The 15412-nt window shown below is 41.6% G+C and overlaps 1 protein-coding gene and 1 long non-coding RNA gene across 2 annotated transcripts in view; both read left to right on the top strand.

The window, feature by feature from the left end:
• The window catches only part of LOC138911177 (uncharacterized), a 124931-nt gene that overhangs the window by 51239 nt on the left and 58280 nt on the right, over nt 1-15412 (top strand). The window lies entirely within an intron of this gene.
• On the top strand, nt 3952-4788 carry LOC6635513 (merozoite surface protein 2). Its single transcript, XM_002058895.3, has one exon. The coding sequence runs from the start codon at nt 3966-3968 to the stop codon at nt 4671-4673; it is 708 nt and encodes a 235-aa protein (XP_002058931.1). The 5' UTR covers nt 3952-3965; the 3' UTR covers nt 4674-4788.

Raw genomic sequence — 15412 nt, forward strand, 5'->3', positions numbered from 1 at the left:
ACTTAAGTGTGGCCAGCTTTGAAAAAGAAAACAATCTTTAAGCTTTGTCAATGAAATTTTTGCATTTTTTAAAACTTCAAGACCTAAGACCTTATTACATGGAAAACTGTGTTCTGCCGCCGTCCGCTGAAGATCCGTCCAATTTCTGTCCGCCTAATAGAGAGCTGATGGGAGCAAATGTCCGCCCAAGCGGTGTGTCCGCCTAGGAGAAGTTTACGTTCCGAGAGTTTCTGCTCTGCATCTGAATATATAAACAAGAATCTATATGCCAAATTTTATGTGCCTAGCTCTTATAATCTTCGAGTTTTGTTTGACAAGACTTTTTTTTCGAAATCGATATTTATCGAGATTATTTATTTTAAATTCCTCTGCTCTTTAGCGCTTGTCGTTTTCGAGGTTGGCGCATTCTTGATTGAGAGTATATAGCCTTATGTTGCTTTACCCATTGTAACCTTTTCTTAACCCCTCACAAATGGAGCTAGCTCCATAAAGAGCTGTTTGTTATGCCGCTTACTACCACACACAAAGCTTGCTCATATTTATGCGCTTCCAATGGAAAATTGGTTGTAAGTTTTGGGTTGCTTGCTGAGCTGTGCCCTCTACATACATACATATATATAAAAAGCTTGCCAAGTACTTGATATTTGTGAATTGAATAAATAGAAGGCAAAGCTCTAAATTCATTCGCTTTGCTTCGGCTATATTTTTTTTTTTACATGCACATAACCTGGTTTTTTGCTACGTGGCGATATAAATTGAAAGCGTTGAAGCTACCTTTGGCCAGATAAAGAGGATCAGGCGCTGTCATGTGGCAGTCATGCCCTGCCCTGCAACCCACCACATCCCTGCCCATTGCAATGCCAGTCCGCGTTGCACAAAACATTTGGCGCCTGCGTTTGAGTGTGTGCCCAATCGCAACCCCATTAAAATGTCATGGAATTTCACTTAAAATTCCTTGCAATTTTCCCATTTGGCCAAACTGCTTTTTGTTTTGTCGCTGTAGCAGCAGTGCACAGTCTGAAGGGGAGCTGGTACGAGGGTAGTCAGGACGTAGGTTAGCCTGTGCTGCATGTTAGCTGTTGAGGTAGATGTGGCAAAAACTTTGACTGGCATTGTATTGCCCCGACACATTTGCACTGCCATTGCACGTGGAAATGAAGTGCGTGCGGTTTTCGTTTAACGTTTTGCATTGCATTTTGGCGCCGGAATAGCTCGAGCTGCGAAAAATGCAAGCCTGTTAATATGCGTAAGGCTGCTGTTGCTGCTGCTGTTGCTGTTGCGTTTGCTGCTGTTGCTGTTGCTGTTGCTGCTGCTGCTTTTGCTATTGCTATCCTGCCAGCTGGGCGTCCTGCCATTTGGATTGCATTTCCTCAACGCTGTCATTGATATCGCGCTGCGCTGGGCAATGCCGTGCGCGGCGTCTTCGTTTGCCTCGGTTTTTGTCGCCTGTTGTTAATTGTCATTGCGTCGCTTTAAGCCGCTCAGCAGTGGCAGCAGTGCTGACGGCAACGATGCTTGTTCTTCTTGTTGCTATACCCTGCAGCCAGCGAAAATGGCTAAATGGGCATTATGTTTGTTGCAGACAGCAGAAAACATCTTCGATGACTTACATCGATTCTCTATTAGCCAGCCGAGTTAAGTCGCGTTAATCAGCTTCGTCTGCTTCTGACCTGAGGCTTATTATGTGGTGCCACGGCTAATCAGAAGCTTACGGATCTTTTTCCGTTCTGGTTTTTGTTGACGACCCTTCGGGGTGTTTCGGGGTGTTTGTGGCTAGAGCAATTGCTTAAAGTGGAGTTGCAACCGGGTGCCATGATCCTAAGATCGGAAGAGTTCTCAGATAAGCCTCACGCCAAAGCCAAGGTGGAAGATACAACCAAACAGTTGTGTCTTTGACAGTTACCTGTTGATTGACGTCTAAATGAACCTTTAATAAAGAAACATGGGATTAGGCTATCGTTGTAGAAGAAGCGTACGTGAAGCCCAATGACATGAATGTCTCTCCGATTACAAACTTGATTAACATATATTCTCTTTTAATCTTATGCATAACCATTTTGTAATTCCTCACTTCTGCAAATTTCATAAACGAACTCCAAATTTATGCAAGAGCACATCGCTCATGAAGTGTGGCTAGGGGCAGAAGCAGCACAGACGCAGCGCAGGTTCAACTGCTTGTACTGGCTGCTTGTCGGTGACTGCAGGGTATCTGCTAGTCTGGTGCATTCGACCAGCTAACTGCCACTCAATGCTGTTGTTGCTGTGACAGTTGCTGTTGTTGTAACTCCTGTGTTGCTATTTTCACGCGCGGTTAGCGGCCGTAATTGCATTGCCAAGTAAACGACGCACCGCATGTGAGCGAGTGTGTGTGTGTGTGTCTGTTGTGTCTAGTGTACGCGTGTGTGCACTATGCGTTGGCGTAAGTGAAATTTATTTCAAAAACCCCGCCAGGCAGTCAGCAAACTGTCGTTTTCGCCAACTTAGGCGCACCTTGTTCTTACCGTCTCAGCCCGTGGCCCGGCAGCACAGTGGGCCACGGGCTGCCGAAAATTGCAGTAGGGCTTGTCAGTGGCAGGCACTCAATTTAATTAGATGCACGTTATATTGTATACAGCTATCAAAAGCTGAAATTTATCCAAAAGGCTTTCAACTGCCTTGGGCGAAAAGTTGGCTGTCTGCCACCGACCAACATTTGGGAAAGTAATTTCGCTCTGCTCTGAATATCACTTGACATTTGCGATTGCTTTTTTGATTAAATTCGAAGAGTTAATTGTGAACTGCAGCGCTAAGATAGCGATAGGTTTTTCTCCCTTACATTCATTAAATTTAAGTGAATCATAACTTATTCACATGGAAGTGACTTAATTGAGAAACAGTCGCTCGGATAAAGCCCACCCATGGAAGTCTAATGAGTTTCTGACTGTTTCAGATTATTGTTTATAAACTTAAAATAGTCATCAATGTTAACTTAAACAATTTAAAAATAAGATAGATAGATCAGCTGTCCCAGCCTGCGTTCAGACAAACCTGATTATGCCCTCTCAATACAGATATTAATATTAATGATAACAGCAATAATAATAATTATACAAGTAATATGAAAAAACTGTCCTGATGTACACTTCTATAAGGCGGACACCCCTTTCGAGCGGACACTTTCTTTAGGCCGTATTCATTTCGACATACGCTGTCCGCTCAAGAGAGTTTTCACTGTACAAAGAAGACTTTGCCCTATTCTCTGAAGTCTTTAGTGTGAACGACGTTTTGTAAGCATACTAGAGCTTACTCTATTGTCTTCTTCGTTTTGTTTTCGTTTCTCAATTGTTTATCAAGTCAAAATGAGCATTTCAATAATACTTTAAAATGCGACTCTTCTTCTTTCATTTGCATCATTTACCTGGCATTTTTGTTACAAAAATTACTAAAAATAACGAAATTAGTGTTGCAAATTGCGAAGGAAGTGTATTTTACAGCACGATCTTTGCATGCCTAGCAGAAAGTGCAGATTTTTGTCGCTAACTGGGAATACTCAAATGGGCTTTGCTCAGTTTTCATTTTCATCTGTAAATTGTGAATGAAAAAGCGACACTTGAACTTATGATTGCTGAACCGAGCTGAGACACAGTTGAATTGAGGGCTATGCCGAGCGGTCTGATCGGCGGCTGTTGATCTTGAGCAAACAATGCGAGTAGATTAGGTACTTGACACGCTTAGAAAGCAAACGGCTCAGTTTTGGAAATTTGGCTGCAGGGCGTGTGCGGCTTTCTAATGCGTAGACCAAAATCTAGCAATGATATTGAGTATTTGCAATAGTTCAGCATAGAATCAATGAGAAGAAAGCGTGAACTTTTCAGTGGAGCCCGCACAAAGCCGCTGCTGATATGCTTTTTGCATATCATTGACGGCTATAAAAGCCAACGAGTCGCTGGACCAGGCCAACAGTCATCGGCAGCAGCAGGCACACAATGATTCGAGCTGTTTACCTTTGGACTCTGCTGGCACTGCTGTCGGCCCAGACGCTGCTCTCGTGGGGCGCTGTGGACCAGTCCCGCCTGGCCGGACTCTATGTCAAGGATGGCAATGAGAATGGACAGCTGCGTTTTCTGGCATCCGGCCTGAACAGCAACACGAACGGTGTCAGCGGCAACAACGGCCTAAACGCGGCGCTTAATAGCTACATAACCAACAAGCAGGACATGCTCGAGCAGTTGCGTCCAACTAGCACAAATGCTGGCTCCGGCTTGGGTGTGACAGGCACGGCCACGGGCACGGGCACTATCACCGGCACCGGCATCGGCACCGGCACCGGGACTGGCCTGGGCCTGGGCACTTTAACAGGCACGGGTACAGGCACCAGCAATACCGCTGCCAACAATGCCATTTATGTGAGTCTGGGCAATGGCAATGCATCGCCCACGAGCAGCAACACCCAAGCTGCCCTCAATCAGGCGATCTATGGCTCGACGCCCGTCAACAATTTGCTGCCACAGATCGTTGGCCAGGCGATCGCACAGCGCAACCGTCCCGCGGGCAACAGCAATCGGCGACGCGTCGTTCAGCAACGGCGACGACGCGTCAACAAGAAGACAAACGGCAGACGCCGCCGTCGCAAGGGCAACAAGAACGGCAAGAAGCGGCCCCAGGTGGTGGTCGTGCGTCCCAATCGCGGCTGAGCAGCGAGCAATCAGACAGCGGGCCAAGCAGTCAGCCTTGCCACAAACTTCCTTTTTTTAACAACATTTTATTTTAACACAATTTTTTTTTTTTTTTATTATAAAGTTAAATTATTTATTTATTCAATGAATTTTGTTACACAATTAAACAATGCAGCAAAACAATTCAAAAATAGTTGAAAATTGAAGAAGGTAGCGCCAAATCTTAAAGCTGATCAATTTGTTTCAATTGTAAAATATGTGACGCAGCAAAGTTCGAACCAAGATCTGGGTTCAAAGTTGTGAACAACTGGTTCGTGAATTGAACCTTAAGGCGAAGCAGTGGTTCAAACCGTTATTCTTATACCATCAAAACAATATTTTTATACCCTCTTGCAGGGATTACATAAGTCGGAACATAATGTAGCTTCCATAGAAGAGGTCGGTAGAGAAGACAGTATATGGCAAAGTATTCTGTTTTTCAATATCAATTTTATCAAACTCAGCATTTATGAGCTTTACTATTCATTCATATAACTGCACAAGGCAAATGTCTACAAGGGTATTAGATCTTCGGCGTGAAGAAGATAACCTTTGTTTATATTTTTTGATTAATTTTTTTGATGATATTACTTCATTTGATAAGATGGAATGTCGATCCGGCTTGAGCAAGTATTTCGAATTATGTCTACACAAAGTCAAATAAGTTGTTTAATTAATTTTTATTTGCATACTTTAATGTGCTATGATAAAAAATATTATTTAGTTTTTTAAAAAAAATGAAAATCGAACAAAAAATGTGACAGAACCAGGCTCACGAACCGAAGCCGAAATTTAACAATTGTGTTTTTTAGAACTGCAATTGTACAAATAAATTTGGTACTAAATTTGTAAGCTGCCACTTTAATGGCCAGGACACCTTGTGGGGCACGTGCCGCTGCCGCTGTCGGCGCCGTCGCCGCTGCTAGGGCAAGTTCCTGCTGCAGTTGCCTGTTGAATTTAGTTGCCTTGGCTGGGTCCGGCCTGGTCAAGTGCAAGACAAACGGCCGCTCCATGTGGCGGCCAATGACTTGATAAATGCACGAGAATCGGTCGCCATTGCTGGTGTCCAGTTTGGGTGTGTGTGCGCCTCGTGCTGCTCATGACTGTAATGAGCCTGTAAGTGGCCCTAATCAGTGTCATAATAATAGAAATTAATCACTGACTGCGCCACAGCGTCGTTTGCCACCTGCTGCAGCTAGGCACAGTTGGAGGCAGTGGCTCAAGGCGCAAGGGGCAAGGCGCAAATCGCAAGTCTCGAGGCGACAGGCTGAAGGCTCAAGGCTCAAGGCTCAAGGCTATTCGTTGGCATGCAAGTTCAGGGTGGGCAGGCGCTTGTTTGGTTTGGCTTTGAAGATTCCTGCGGTTTTGTGCAGCTTGCTGCGCATACTTTGTAAATGTTTTGTAATGATTTGATTTGAAATTCATTTGAATTATTGCTTGCTTCCGGCTTCCGGTGCCTTCGAAATACTTTCCTGTTTCAGTTAAGTTGAGCCAAAGCCACAGCACCACAGGCGGTCGCACAGTTGTATGCTATGGAAAGGCCACTCTAAAGGCCACTGTGACTTGCATTGCCATCGCACCGCGCCGACCACCCTCCCCCCGCACCCCTCCTCCTCCTTCACATCGTCTCCATATGATGTACCAGCAACTTAGTTGGCCTGTTCCCTAGCCACACTCACACACACGCGTATACACACGAACACACGCATACATATGTGGCTCTAAGTCTGTCCGTTTGCTCGTCATTTTCACTCGCTTTCCTCTCCCTCTCTCTCTTTCTCTCTCTCTCTCTCTCTCTCTCTCTCTCCCACTCTCTGGCTATGTGTGTCCCGGGAGTTTATTAAGTACTGCCAAGTATATGCAAGCAGTCCGAGCAGCGTCGACGTCGCTGCCAGTGCGGAACTTTGTTAATATGCAAGTGAATGGACATTTCCGGTAGCTAGTGAACGTGCCAGTCCCAGGCTCTGAGACCGGAGACCGGGCATTGGGCGCGACCCACACCCAGGGCATAGCCAAGCCCACTTCTGAACCTTGCCCAGCTGAAGGGCATAAGCTTGGCTCCTGTATAGCGCACACACACACACATTTCGACAGAGATATGCACGTGAACTCATTGGATACATTTTTTTGCCCTTTTCAAATGTCAGTCATTTGCGATATGCGCTTAGCTATGTTTTGTTCATAAATTGCTATTATTATAAATCATATTATAATTATTATTACGATTATAATTGTTATGATTTTCATTTTTAGTATATTCTTTTTATTTTTATTATATATAATGATATTAATTACTAATCTTATATTTATTATTATTTTTATTATCATTTCAATATACAATTATAGAATTGAAGACTTACTCTTATAAGGGTCACGTGGGCAAAGATTAAAATATTTCGGATATGTTTTATCCACAGTTCGTCTTAGAGAATTATCGATCATGAAAAATTAAGAGTTCTATTAAACCACTGAGAGAGAAATTAACCTCTACTGCTTCAACTATGCTGACAAAAGCCAAAAGAAATTTCTTGAGTCTATCTGTGAAATCGAACCAGGGCCTACAGATGCTGTAACCCAGATTCACAAACTGAATCTATTGACGAGGCACTGGTTCCAGCTGTGAAGTCAGTGAAGTCAGTCAGGTAAAAAAATACCAAAAGATAGTGTATTTGTGATTCGTTATGCGCTTGCCTTTGCTCGGCCATTTGTTACGTTTTTTTTCCTTTTATTTTGACTCCGCTCATGTGTAATTTTTTTCAATTAAAATGATTTGAGCAGACAACTTTGAACGCCGGCCCGCTCGAGGCTTCTGGCCACAGAAATACTTTTGGCAAAATCATAAATCATGCAGCAGGCACCAGCCACCAGGCAGAGAGCGGCAGAGGCAGAGGCAGGGGCATTGGGTCAGCAGGCCTGAATCGCATTGGAAATCGACGTCAGTTGCTGGCAACAAAAAGCGTTGACAGTGCGCTGGAGGAAGGCGGCGGAGCGGGTTGGCCAAGTTTCGTTTTACTTTTGAAATAGTTGCAAAGTGGAAAAGTTTGAGCCGCATGCCGCATCATCAGCTGCCACAGTCTTCGCATCACCCACACACACACACACACACATACAGAGGCCACAACTAATGGCAGTTAATGCTCGCATTTGGCATGCAGAGTGCCTCAGCCAGAGTGTTGGAGCCGTTGCCACAACCAGATGCCTTTCGGCCTGTGCCTTTGCCTCTGCCTGTGTCGGATCCTGCCTGTGGTCAGCGTGCGGTCAGCAGCCATAATTGTAGTTAAGGTTAATAAATGGCCGCCTTTGTCATTTATCAGGCACAAGCACAAAAAATTGACTCGACCAACATTGCGAAATGCTGAATTGACATGGCACAAAATTCAAGCGTTTCAGGTTATTCGGTCATTTGGTTATTTATTTATTTTATTTAATTTTTTGTTGTTATTTTTCATTGAATTTGAGCCGGGATTTGTGCTTGCCCAACGTTGATTTTAATTGCCGTGACGTGTTTGATTTTCTTGTTAAGCTTCTACATCTACTTCTACTTCTACTTCTACTACCCTGGTCGGAATGGGCATATTGCTCTCATTGACATTTTTGTAACAGGTGTAACTAAGTTATATTAGGGAAGGTGTTTTTATTATTATTTTAAGCCAAATTAAATAGTTAACTAATTTCTTTTTACACGTATCAAGTGTTTTATATGCTGTCAAGGTTTGTGTTTATTTAGTTTGACTATTCTCCCCACAAAATTTGATTATATCATATGTTAAAGTACAGAATGAATCGTGCGAAATTTAAGTTCTTATACCTTTTACGAGGTTATTATGATTTTGTAATGATATGTGTAACGGATAGATTAAGACATGTCCGACACCATAAGATACATATAGTATATTTATTCTAGATTAGCATCAACAGACGAGTTGATATACCCAAGCTACCATAGGAATAATGGATCGAAAAGTAGGTTTTCAAACTCAGCAATTTCGAGCTTCTCCATTCTCACATGTCTGCAAAAGGCAATTGTCTACAAGGGCATTAAATCTTCGGCGTTCAAAAGATATCGTAACTTTCTTGTTAAATCTTTGTACAGCTTGTTTAGTTTATTAAAACCGATAATTAACAACAATCTTGATTTTATATATATGCTATATATGGCACTTTATCATAAGTATATATATATAATTAATATATATACACATACATAATTAATAAATTATTTGTATACTTAATGATTGTATGTAATTTATATATGCGTAGTTAATTTGCATTTATATATATATATATATATAATATATGCATATTACTTTTATGGAAATCGAATCTAAAATCTAACACTAAGGCTTATGGGTATTACACATTTCAATGTGTTTATTGTTACATATGTAAAAAGTATTATAGACTCAAGATATTTTACCAAATTATTGGCTGTCTGTCAGGGTATTACGCATTCGTGCAGAGCTTAGAACTGTTTGCTTAGCTGTTGTTTTTCTTTTGGTCACTTGACGTTTGATTTACTTAGTCGTCGCTCGTCCGCTTCACAGGCCAATTGGAAGCCAATTTTCAGCTTTGCGGCCTCCGCAGCAAGTGCGACCTTCTCGTGAATGCTTTTTAGCACACTTGTCGTCTCGATTCAACTCGAGTGGAGTGGAGTGGAGTGGAGTGAATGATTGTTGCTATTGTTGTTGTTATTGTTGTACTTACTGTGGCTGCTGTCGTCTCCCCGTGGCGTCCATTCAATTTTTGCCATTTGGCTTGTTGGTTTTCGGCTGCGACTCTAGCTTGACACATTCTTGCTGATTGATTGATAAATGACTTTTAAAGTTAATTACTAAAATCAAGATACGTACGTTCATATATGTACAATATTTCAGTCATATGTATATATATACAATTATATATCTTTACATACATATATAGAGCACACACAGCATGGCCATACCACAGTTGCCTTCGAGGCAAATTCACATTCATATTTTGGCCTCAAAAGCAAAAACTTCAAATATTAGCAAAGACATTAATGATTGCTTTTGGTTGATATATTAAATTAAAATAATGTGACTTTAATGAACAATATGCAACAAACAAAGTTGAGGGTAATTTTTTAATTTATAGATCAGTGTAAAGTTTTACCACCCAGCCACATAGTTAGTTTTGTTGAACTTAAAGAGCGTTAACCAACACTAGTTCATATACATATATATGTACTTACACAACATGAACTTTTTAATTTTAATTATAATAAAATGTAAATAAAAAAAAATTGATAAGCATTAAAAGCAATAATATTCCCACCTGCTCAATTAAGGGCCTTTAAACTTTTAAATTTGATGTAAATATTGATTAAAGCGCATTTGAGACTCATGACTTTTTAGTCGGCTTTTCGCGCTGATTGGTCAGCGGGGTCACAGCTGTGTTACTTAGCGACGACGACCTTAGGCCACCTGCTGACTTCGCCTCAAACTATTGATAAAGGATATGTTAAACAATAATACGCTGATAAGAAATTAATTGATTGATGCCGACTGCTGACATAATTGCAGCACATTGTCTAGTTGAATGCGAAAGAAGAGGGTCAGAAGCGCGCAACCCGCCCAGGCCGACTGCCCGCGCGGCCGCCCCGGCCCGCTTATGTGGCCCACATGTTTGGCCTTGATGGATGATTGAAATTTGAGTCGTGCGCCAACTTCAAGTACAGTTAATTAGAAGCAATCAACGGACGAACAGCAGCAGCAGCGGCGGCGGAAAATAATGAAATCTAATTAATTTGCAGCTGTCAAAGTAAGCAACAAAATCCAGCGATAAAAAAAAATAGAAGAAAAAAAGAGGAAAAAAAGTAAGGTGAACGTGCGAAAGGCTTGAGGATTTTCACAGCCCTGCTAATTGGAGCCATGGGCTGGGTTTGGGCCAGGTTTGGCACCTCATCGATTTGTAGCCACGTCATGCAGGCATTCAGGCCTTTTCGCCGCCCTTTGCCGTCTGCAGTCCCCAAAGTCAATTTGCCAATGCGCAAAATTTGTGCGTCGTAATGATCAACGGGGCCATGTGAGGCGGGTGTGTGTGTGTGTGAGTGTGTTGGAGTGGGTAGCGGGGGGTGCTGCCTGTCTAAGACGTGACGTAAATCAGCGTTTTAAGTGTTTTTTGAGCTGTCAACGGCAACGTGGCAACTTTGTTTGCCGCCTGCCCCCAACTCAAAAACAAAAAAAAAAAAAAGAAGGAAAATGAGCCAGCAGCAACAGCTACACAAATCGAGCTGAGAAAATTATTTTCTTTGTTTTTACTGGACAATGCCGACTTGCTAATGCTCTGCAAACATGGTATCTACCCTTCAGCATGTTGTCCCTATAGTTCAAATATGAGCCTTATATTGGATTGATTTATAGGTGGGTCAGATTAATGCATTAAATATCATGTTACATAAATAAAATATAAAATAAATGTATTATATATATTTTGCATATAAAGAAAATAGAAATGTGATATGAAGTATTTGGAAGATTGGCCACTATTTGCAGAGATTGGAACTGTCTTTCGTTTTCATACTAAATTAATACTAAAGTTAAGATCTGGCTATGGTCACTTCCCTTGTGTTGGATAACCCAAAGCTTGTGCCAAGCCCAAACTGAACCATGTACTTCAAAAATGTTATGGCCTTAAATGAACAGGTGTAGAACGAACGCTTACATTAAATTGTTATCTTAATACTCGGAAGAGAATAAGTGTCAAACTAAATTTGAGCAAAGTCCTGGATTCATGCGGGTGCAAAATCAGTTTGAGGAACTACACCCAAAGGCAGGGAACTTGGTTCAACTCTGAACCGAACCAGTAACAATTTTATTTGTATTTATTCTGGCTTGCAATTCTGTTACCTTTAACCAAATCCGAATATAATAATTTATTGTAGCTTGCGAATCCTAATATTATTAGCAGAATGATACTCAGCAGAACTATTTAACTTAACAGAATTAAAATATAGTAATATATATAAGTTTTAAGAGAAATGAAAGTAGAATGTTCAGTCATTTAAGTTCTGTGCACAAATACTTGAAATTCCGAAAATTGTTTTCTTCGGACACATTTTGCAGAGGTCTTCTCTCTCATGGACAGTAAATCAAATGCGTGGCAAATGGCATGACAATGGCGCTAAGCAGCTGGGCAAGTGTATGACAAGCGTGAAGTCCACAACACAGGCAACAGTTCAACATCTAAATCAAATTAATCCTTGCCAGGGTTACAAGAAGAAGAAGAGAGAGCGAGAAGAAGAGACTTTCAGCCAAAATTCAGTCCCTGCCAACGTTCTGGGCCTGTGACTGTGCCTTTTGCCAGTTAACGTAGTTTTTGTTGTTGGCATTTCTTGGTTCGACTTGGCTAGGCTTGGCTCAAGTGGCAACTTGTTAAATTTACGCAAGACTCGAGCACTGCACACGCATACACAATTAGGCTGGGGGAAAACTGAGCATTGTAGCTGCGGGGAGTGGGAGTGAGAGTGGCAGGCAGGCAGAAGTTGGCTCAGTTACGCAAAGACCAAATCAAAAAACCATTTGACGCACTTTCATCATCAGCAAACGTGGGCGTGGCACCTGCTGCTGACACATTGAAACTGCCAATAAGTTAACGCCAGCCTCATCCACATTACAAAAAACAAAATGTGCAAGTGCCTAACAACAATAATAAAAACAACAACAACAACTACAACAACAACAACAACAGCAACAGCATCGACAACAAATTGCAGCGAGCCCTCAAAAAGCTGTCAAGTCACATGGTTCCAGCTATCCAGGCAGTTTTCTCCTATGGCTCCCAGCCTTAATGAACATTTAAGTCTGGCCAAAGCCTTTTGCATGTGGGTAGAGGCTGACACAGTGTGACCAGAGCTATGCAGCAATCACAATTTTAGCAGCCACAATAGGTGAAAGAGAAAACAGTTGAGAAAAAGAAACATACTCTTCCGATTTATCGTATATTTTGATTATTACAAGAATCGGGGTATATAAATTTGGTTAAAAGAACTTGTTTACCTTCTAATATTGACTTGTATTTGGATATAGTTACAGAGCTTGATTTGTATCGAGATATCTATAGTTTATTTAAACACGCTGACGGCGAAGCGCTGCAACTTAGGATACGAGTAATTTACACACTATCAATCGATAATTAAAATTTATCGATGTTCGATGAATTTCGCTTTTTCGCTAGCAGCTTGCGTGACTCGATCACAATCAATCACGACTTTCGGCATTTGCCCAGCCCAGTAAATTTACTCTATACCGTGTGTTGACTTTATCTGCTGCAAAATATTTTGGGCAAAGCACTTTTCTGTATTTTCCTCGTTTTTTTGAATTTTTTCCTTTTTTTCCTTTTTTTTTTTTTTGGGTCAAGTGTTGCCTTGGCTGCTGCTGCTGTTGCTGCTGACGTAGCAACGCTTTTATTATTATTTTTTCGGAGTAGGAATTAAATATCAAGCAATACACGTCTGTCTCTCTCTCTCTTTCCATGTGTGTGTGTGTGTGTGTGTGTTCGTATGTGCACATGTGTTGTTGCTGCTGCTTTCGCATTGCCCGAATCTTACGGCTTGTGCTTTTACTCCCGACTTGGGCTTTTTTGCATATCACCATCATTCAAGTAAAGTTTGCTTTTGCTTTTTGTCGGCTTCTTCTCTGCTGCTGCGCTGCCGCTGCGCTGCTGCTGCTGCTGCTGCTGCTGTTGTTGTTGTTGTTGTTGTTGTTTGTTCTCTTGTATTTTTGGTGTTCAAAAGCCCACACATCACTTTTACACATACCCTCCCCCCATCTCCTCCGCCGCCCGAATGCATCGTTCAGCCTTCACTCTGACCGATTTGCCAAGTCTTTGTGTACCCCCCAATTACCCCTTGCTTCACTCTTACATCAACTTGAAGTTCTTGTGTTTGGGTTAAGTGAAAAGTGATTGAGCAGATTTTTGCGAATCTTTGGTTTCATCTCTCCTGCTCGCACGCTTTCCCCAGCGCTCTCTCTCAATCTTCATCTACCTATGTATGTCTCTCTCGCTCTATCTATCATTCTGTTTCCTTCAACTGTTTTTGTAGCTGTTGTTTACGTCTTTCAGCTGCTGCTTGTTGTTGTTGTTGTTGTTGTTTTTTTCTTCTTGGCCATTTTTGATGAAGGTAGCCAAGTGTTTCACTGTGTTAATTGTTGTCTTTGCCTCGGCTAATTCATTGTTTCTCTCCTCGATTTTTTTTCGCACTACCAAAAGATCTGATAGAGCCGCAAAAAAAAAAAAAAAAAATTGTGCATAGAACAAAAAGCAAAAATATGTTTTGATGTTGGCTAATTGCGATAGTTCCGATGAAAATGTTCAGGTAAACGGATTCGTTTCCGGCATTCTTGGAAAATATTTGCCAACGGTATCTTTAATCTGTTTATGTACCAAACAGTTCTCGAGCCGCAAACTCTGGCACATACACGCACAAACATTGTTCAATCATAAGCAAGTCAAGCAATATATGCATTCATCTCAGCAGCATCAATCAAATAGTGATTGAGTCATCTGATTTGAATGTTTTCTATTTTTTAAAAAATATGTGCTCCAATTGTGTAGCTCAAGCGTAAGGTCAACTATTTAATCAGTCGCAAATTTACCTAAGGGCTCAATCATATGTAAGTGAATTGTTGACTTGATTTTCATGCTGTAATTGTGTAGCTCAATCATTAAGTCAGTCTGCAGTGCACAATCACATGCTAGTCAATCTTTGTTGGGCTTTTAATCAATTTCCATGAAACAGTCGATTCTTGCGGAATTCTTAACGCTTCTACTGTGTTTTATTTTCAGACGTGTTTTGATTGAACTACATAACAAAAGAATTAAATTCAAATACGCCTAAATTGAAGCAATTTCAATCATATCAGAATTTATCAGAATGCTAGAATCTAGTTGCAATAATTATGTGCCAGCTCATCGCATGCAAACATCATCAATCAGTGTCATCAATCAGCAACAGCAGCAGCAGCAGCAGCGGCAGCAACAACAGCGTCGACAACGGCAGCTTTTGTCGGCACCTTGGCTATCATTTAGCTTGTTGTTGCTTTTCGATTTCACAAATTTTCTTTGCCCGATTTGCCGATAGCCAATTGATTGTTGCCATTGGGCCTCGTTGCCACTTTTTGCAGCATAAATCAAAAGCGGAAATTGCCGTCGAATGCGACGCATTTGTATGCAACACGCTGATGAGATGACTTCATTAGCATCTGCTGCTGCTGCTGCTGCTGCTGCTGTTGTTGCTGTTGCTGCTGTTGCAAGTTCTGATTGTTTGCACTGGGCCCGAACTGGGCCCAGCCTGGCAAATCCAATCAAATGAGCGGCGAAGGAAATTCTCATCGAGCCGGGGCGACAATTAGTGCGAAATGCTAATGAAAGGCGCTGAAAGTGCAAATGCAGCTAGCTGTATGCACTTCATTAGGTACATCATGATTGATGCCATCAACAGCAACTTATAAATGCCAAGGCAAACCAGTCACACTCACGTTCACAGTCGCAGTCACAGTCACAGTCGCAGTCACAGTCACTAGACCCAATCAAGTGAACCAGCCACAGTAGAGCAGACCCGATCTAATTAAGTTTAATTTCATCTTCCAACTAAATGTCTTCAGCTTTATTGGTTGTGTATTTATTTATTTCTTAATTCCGTACACCCATATTTATCATCATCGCGTTTCGTTTCATTTCTATATTCGTATCTTTTT

Source organism: Drosophila virilis, chromosome X (genome assembly GCF_030788295.1).
Source record: "Drosophila virilis strain 15010-1051.87 chromosome X, Dvir_AGI_RSII-ME, whole genome shotgun sequence".
Lineage (NCBI taxonomy): Eukaryota > Metazoa > Arthropoda > Insecta > Diptera > Drosophilidae > Drosophila > Drosophila virilis.